We start from the raw sequence: 6613 nt of genomic DNA on the forward strand, positions 1-6613 counted from the left end.
TACACCAGATGAATTGTTAAATTATAGTATTTGCTTTTCTTATGTTTTGTGAACTAATATAGAGAGAATAACTTGGGTAAATTAATTTAGAAATCCCTTCTGATTTTGACAATAGGTTACGTCCTAAAATAGTTAAGTCCCTTGTTAACCAATGATTTAGGTTTCTTTTTATTTCTTCAAATCTCTCTGTTATATTTTTGGATTCTCTTATTGGCAAGTTTTTAGATAGATGAATGCCCAAGTATTTAACATAATTCTTAACTGGAATCATCTCCAAGTCTGTTTCAGTGCAATTATACAAGGGTAATATTTCACATTTTTTTAGATTAAGGCAAAGGCCTGATGCCCTTGAAAAAACAGAAATCGCTTTTAAAGCCTTCTGATGGATTGATTTGTCCTTTAGAAATATCACTGTATCGTCAGCAAATTGGCTTATTTTCAATTCAGTGTCACAAACTTTTATCCCTTCAAGGTCTTTATTATTTACTACAAAATAGGCCAAAAGCTGCTTACAGAGAATGAATAATTTTGGTGAAACTGGGCACCCTTGTCTCATTCCACAAGAGACATTGATTCTTGGAGTGATGTCTGATTGCAGTGAAATATAACTATATATTTGGTAATAAAACATTCTGACTACCTTACAAAAGTTGTTGCCAAACCCAAAAAGTTGGAGCGATTTCAGTAAAAAGTCACGTTCGATGGAATCAAATGCCTTGAAAAAAATCAATAAACAATATTAGGCTTTCTGTGTTGATAAGGCTCTGTTAAGCTAACATGTCCATAATTAGTCTCACATTGTTATGAATATGTCTACCTTTAAAGGTCCAATGACATGGATTATTTCCTTTTCTTTAAATGCTTTTTGATGTTTCCTTAGGTGTACTTAAATTGTTATTTTTACATTTAAAATTTAGAAATAAAAAGCATTTTTTATATCCTGATATTTATCGCGTGAATGCAGTGATCTCGTCATTATTGCAACACGTTTTCTCTCACAAAATGCTTTCACCACAACTAACAGCAAACACATGAATACAGTAAGAGCTCCGTTTTGCAGCATAACAGCGTCATTCATTGTAACGGCAGTTTGGGCAAGTGTGCAGATATACTCGCGATGTGTGACGGCTCCGAAAAAAAGGGAGCGTTCTTTGATCGCTCTCTGTAGTTAAATCACAATTTAAATAACAGATTTGTTTCATGCTACTAAGAGAAACAACGTGAAGTTGATCGTTTAGTCACTGGCTTGATTCACTGATGCATAAACAGTATTAAACGATTTAGAAAGAAAGTCTGTGTGAACTTGAATAATTAGCTACACATCAGAAATCGCTGATCACAGATCAGGCATTAATGAACACTGTTACTCACTGTTTGTGCCGGTGCTGTCGAATCCATATAATAAAATTCTGTTTGTAACGCCTGTGCTGACATTGCGACTGAATTATATGTAAATATTTGGGCGGGCAAAGCAGAGAAAGGGGAGGTAACATTTCTCTTTACAACGTCACAAAGAGGAGATTCCAGATCAGCCCGTTTGAGCTTCCATTTTCTCAAAGGCAGAGAAATATAGTAAAATCTCGATTTACACCGATTAAAATTTTTAGAAACTTGGGGACCACATACATGCTAGGGGAACTCATATTAATGTTAAAAATGTGAAATGTGAAATGTGAAAATGTGAAATTTTCATGTCATGGGACCTTTAATAAAATCTGACTGAAATTCGTCTATTAATTTGTTCCAAGACATTTTTTTACTCTGTAAGCATATACCAAAGCTAGTAATTTATAATCATTGCAAAGTAGAGTTATAGGTCTCCAATTATCTAATAGTAATAAGTCTTTATTGGGTTTGGGCAACAAGGTTATCAGACCAGGGGGGTATTCCAGAAAGCAGGTTATGTGACATACCTGGGTATGTTTAAGGGTAAGTTCGTGGATAACCTCAACGTTCGGTTCCAAAGACAGAGGTAACTTTCTGGGTATGTATGTAACCATAGCAACTGACTCTCTGAAGATAACCTGCTCGAGAGCAGGTTATGTTTCAGTGTAACTTCGTTTCAGAAGGTTGGTGAGCATGGCGTGCCCTTTTGACGAGGATCCTGTGGACGTAGAAGCACAAATTATACGAGGTTTTTTTTCGTCGGGAGAGGGTTATAAGACCGCGTATTGATGTGTTTGCATACCCTAATGAATATTTAAACGAGCGTTATCGTTTTTCAAAAGATTCATTAGTTTATTTAACACGTCTTTTAAAACCGCATATCGCAAATGTGACAAACCGCGGCTCTGCGCTTAGCACAGAAAACATTCTGTGCATAGCACTTAGGTTTTTTGCGTCTGGCCATTTTTTGTACAGTGTGGGCGATTCAGAGCATGTGGGAAAGGCAACTATGTGTAGAGCCATTCGTACAGTGTGTCTGGCACTTAAACAGTTGTTACCCACGTTTGTACAGTTCCCTGGCCATAAACCTCTGCTTGTTATTAAAGACGAATTCCAAAGAGTGGCAGGTTTGTCCTTTGTAGTAAAATATATGACGCATATTTAATATTTAGTCATATTATCAATATCTATACATGTATTCATTATGCACACACTTCATACTTCCATAACTTTCTGTTTCAGGGTTTCCAAATGTAATTGGGTGCATTGATGGCACTCACATTCCTATTAAAGCTCCATCAATAAATGAGGGAGACTATGTTAATAGGAAATCTATTCATAGTATTAATGTGCAGGTAACAACTTAATATTTTCCCCTTCTTAAAATCATCAAAGTCATTACTTTTTCCACTAACTATAGGTAATATGTGAGGCAACCCAAATCATCACCAAAATGGCCAGGATCTGTGCATGATGCCAGAATTTTCCGCGAGTCATCATTATGCCAGACATTTCAGCAGGGTATGATTTGCTTTATACAATTCTTGTTTTTTCGTTTTTTCTATATTTGTGTTGTACACTTCAATCATTACAGGACAGTACAATGGTTACTTGCTGGGGGACAGAGGATACCCTTGTCTGCCCTATTTAATGACACCCTACCCTGAACCACAGACACGGTTTAACCTGGCTCACAGCCGAACACGGGCCAAGGTGGAGATGACTATAGGGATCCTCAAATCTCGGTTTCAGTGTCTGCGTGGGCTCCGGGTTAGTCCAGAGAGGGCATGCGACATTATTGTGGCTTGTGTTGTGCTTCACAATATTGCCACTATAAGAGGAGAGAGCCACCCTCCTTGTATTGAGGAAGATGGCCCAGAGGAACACTGACAGATTTTAGAGGCCAACAGAGACGGAAGACTTTTGAGAGACAGGATTTGTCAAAATTACTTTTATTAGTTTTTTTTGCACTGGTCTGCCAGGCAGTTTATTTCTTCATTTCCTGAAAAACAATAAAAGTACAATTCATTAAAATGTTTTTTTTTATATTGCTTTACACATACATACATACAGATAGATAGATAGATAGATAGATAGATAGATAGATAGATAGATAGATAGATAGATAGATAGATAGATAGATAGATAGATAGATAGATAGATAGAGACAGACAGACCAATTTTAACATGCAACAGATTAATATTCAGACAAGTTCTCACCTTAAGGCGATTCTCAAGTAATTCTATTTCAAGTGCTGCTTTTTTAATGAGGAGCCTTTTCTCTTCCATTTGAAGCTGTATAAGGTCCTTCTCCATGTCACTTTTTCTTATTTGTTTTTGAAGATGGACCTTATACAGCTCCTTTGCTGGCAACTAAGGTGGAAAAATGTAATAAATGAGATTGTTTGGTCAGACAATAAAATTCAAATATGGACACAAGTTCTTACCCTGCTTAGATTGTGTGCTGAGGCTGAAGGACCCTCATCAGTGGGCAAATCCCTAGGTATGTACTATGAAAGGACAATGACAGTTTGTTACTCTAATGCAAAAAGGGGCCATACATCATAATGGTATGCATCATACCTCAGTGGATCTACCAGCATTGTCCACTTCTGTCACAGCAGATGTGGTCTCTTCATCGTCATCATCATCTTCATCCTACAAGACAAATATTCAAGTATACATTATTTGGCAAAAAAAATAAAATAAAAAACCTAAAAGTACCTGACAACAAATCACTTACAACTGTGACAGACTGTGTTCTTTCTGGAGAGTCCAATAATACAATCCGTCCATCAGTATCTATAAGAACACACAACCCGTTAGATTCTCAATATTATCAAATAAAATAATACATCATATGCAGTTAAATAAAATAAGCCTACATAAAAAATTAATCTTGTTCAAAAAGCCTTTAAGTGACAGAGATAGTAATTTATCAGGACAAAAAATGAAAACAAATCATAGAAGTAAACTTACATGTCACCCTTTTTTCACCATCACTTGTGGTGCATAGTATGTGTGATGAACTGCCCCCTGGAATGCCAGCAACCACTGGTCGCCCTTTATTAAGGGACAGAGCCAGCTCCTCAGATGGGGTGAGGGGAGGTGGTGGTAGCCCCCCGCCAGTTAGACGGGCTTCAGTCTTCTTTCTGTTAGCTGCATGACAGAATGAATATACTAAATCCTGTTATAATAATAGTTCAGTAATTGTGTATTCAAATATTACCTTTTTGCAGAATGTTTTTGTGTTTCATTTTGACTTGGCTTAAAGTTCTTGTGGCTCCAGAAGGATTACACCTTATTAAATAAGAAATATACATTATTATTTCAAGCTAAAGAAATAAATGGCAGGAAAAGTAAATGCTTTCATAGTGATTTAACATATTCAAAAGGATGTATAAGTCATACTTAATTATTTTGCATTTCAATAAAACGGGAGCCAATACCAAATTTGTAATTTAATACACTCACGCATTTACTCTGTCCGTTATTTTTTGCCAAGCCAGCTCTCTTGCTTTAGCCGATGCAGCTGTATTGCTTCTTTTTAATATTATTGGCTTAAACTCCTCATAAGCATGCATTAAAACTTCCAACTCCGCCTCTGTGAAATACGCCGCTCTCTTTTTTTCGCTTTGAGTTTCCATGGTGACTCGTGAAATCGGCGATCCATTGAAAATGTCTTTATACATGCACCGTGCACGCACATTAACTCTGGGTAACCAGTCAGAGGTTGATTAAACTAACTCTTCTCAGGTGTTTTGGAACCGACATACTCATGGTATGCCTGTTTGGGGTAAATCAACCCAGAGGTTATAGTTTATCAAATGGTAAGTTAACCAAGCTTTCTGGAATACCCCCCAGGTATTATTACATTTCCAAATATTGTTTGATTTTTGTTTTTGTTTGACTATTGAGAGTGACAACCCAATAAGACAATGTTCCGTAAGAGGAGGTGATTGAATATCACATTTTGGTGTAAGATTAGTAATATTTGGAGACACAAGCCAATAATCTAACCTTGAACAAAAGTTAGCATCGGCTGGGCTGATCCATGTAAATTGCATTGTGTTAGGGTGTGTCACTCTCCAATAATCTACCAGGTTATTGGATAAACAAAAATTATTTAACATGTCATTATATTCTGGTTGTAACCCCTTGGGAGGTTTTCTGTCAAGCCAGGAATTAGGTGCTATATTAAAGTCACCTCCTATTACTATGCTATCCATACCATAAGTTGCACTCCATTCCCTGATAGCTTGAGTTAACTTTATCATCATATTTCTATTGAGAGACCTGTTGTTGTACCATATACATTAATCAAAATCATTTTAAAATCAAATACTTCCATCACAACCATTAGCCAGTGACCTGCTTCATCACTTTTATAATCAATAATTTTCCCTACAAACCTAAAAAATAAAATCATCACACCTGCAAAATGAGAAGTTTCATGTGAATACAAAATATTGTCTCACCATTGTTGCTTGCAGAATTTTTCATCAACCTTGTTAGAATATGTCTCTTGTATCAAAATAAGGTTAGCTTTGACTTCCTTACAAAATAAAAAAATGGCCTTAAGCTTAATGTTATTCTTTAAACCTCTAACATTTAATTAACTAAAAACAATAGACATACAAATTAAACAAAATACACGCTCTTAAATGCGCTTAAAAAATAGAATAGAATAGAAGGCAGGAATGAACAATGTCTCATATATTACAACTTTGACATTAACAGTAACAGTCTCCTTAATCAAACTTTCTGAATCAAGGTGATGACACTTTACTTAACCTATGAAAGGTGCCTCCACTCTTTTTCCGTCTATAATAGCGCAAACCCTTCCTTCAAGTAAGCTTTCTTCCCGTTGCGTCTGGCCTCCTGTACCGTCGGATACAGCTTTGCCCAGGCTTCATGATCCTCTTTTGACCAGTCCTGTCTGAATTGGACATGCAGCTCCTTGCAGACTCTGGCCTCCCTCGACCTCCTCCAGATCTCGTCCCTCATCGTCCTCATACCAAACTGCATGATCGGTTGTGGTCTCATATTGAAGGCGGGAACATCTTTCTTTCCCAGACAATGGACAGTATCAACCTTGTCTCTTAGTTTCTCTACTGAAATGGGAATCACTCTTGTGAGAATACCATCTCTCTTATATCCTCGTTTTCCTCCTCCGGTAGCCCTATCAATTTGAGATTCCATCGTCTTACGTATCGCTCAATTTCCC

The 6613-nt window shown here is 36.7% G+C and overlaps 1 protein-coding gene across 3 annotated transcripts; it reads right to left on the reverse strand.

The window, feature by feature from the left end:
• Nucleotides 1-3322: 3322 nt before the first annotated feature.
• On the reverse strand, nucleotides 3323-5247 carry LOC132101879 (uncharacterized). Of its 3 annotated transcripts, none has more exons than XM_059507106.1 (8): nucleotides 4861-5247; nucleotides 4616-4686; nucleotides 4366-4545; nucleotides 4133-4188; nucleotides 3970-4044; nucleotides 3834-3896; nucleotides 3607-3759; nucleotides 3323-3388 (listed from the first exon to the last, which is right to left on the reverse strand). In XM_059507106.1, exons 1-8 carry the CDS (start codon nucleotides 5076-5078, stop codon nucleotides 3374-3376), a joined length of 831 nt encoding a protein of 276 aa, XP_059363089.1. In that variant the 5' UTR covers nucleotides 5079-5247; the 3' UTR covers nucleotides 3323-3373. The 3 variants fall into 3 exon arrangements, with proteins under 3 accessions (XP_059363089.1, XP_059363088.1, XP_059363090.1); XM_059507105.1 differs by having other exon boundaries at nucleotides 4130-4188; XM_059507107.1 differs by lacking the exon at nucleotides 3607-3759 and having other exon boundaries at nucleotides 4130-4188.
• Between the last annotated feature and the right edge of the window lie 1366 nt (nucleotides 5248-6613).

The sequence above is a fragment of the Carassius carassius genome, chromosome 23 (genome assembly GCF_963082965.1).
Source record: "Carassius carassius chromosome 23, fCarCar2.1, whole genome shotgun sequence".
Taxonomy (NCBI): domain Eukaryota; kingdom Metazoa; phylum Chordata; class Actinopteri; order Cypriniformes; family Cyprinidae; genus Carassius; species Carassius carassius.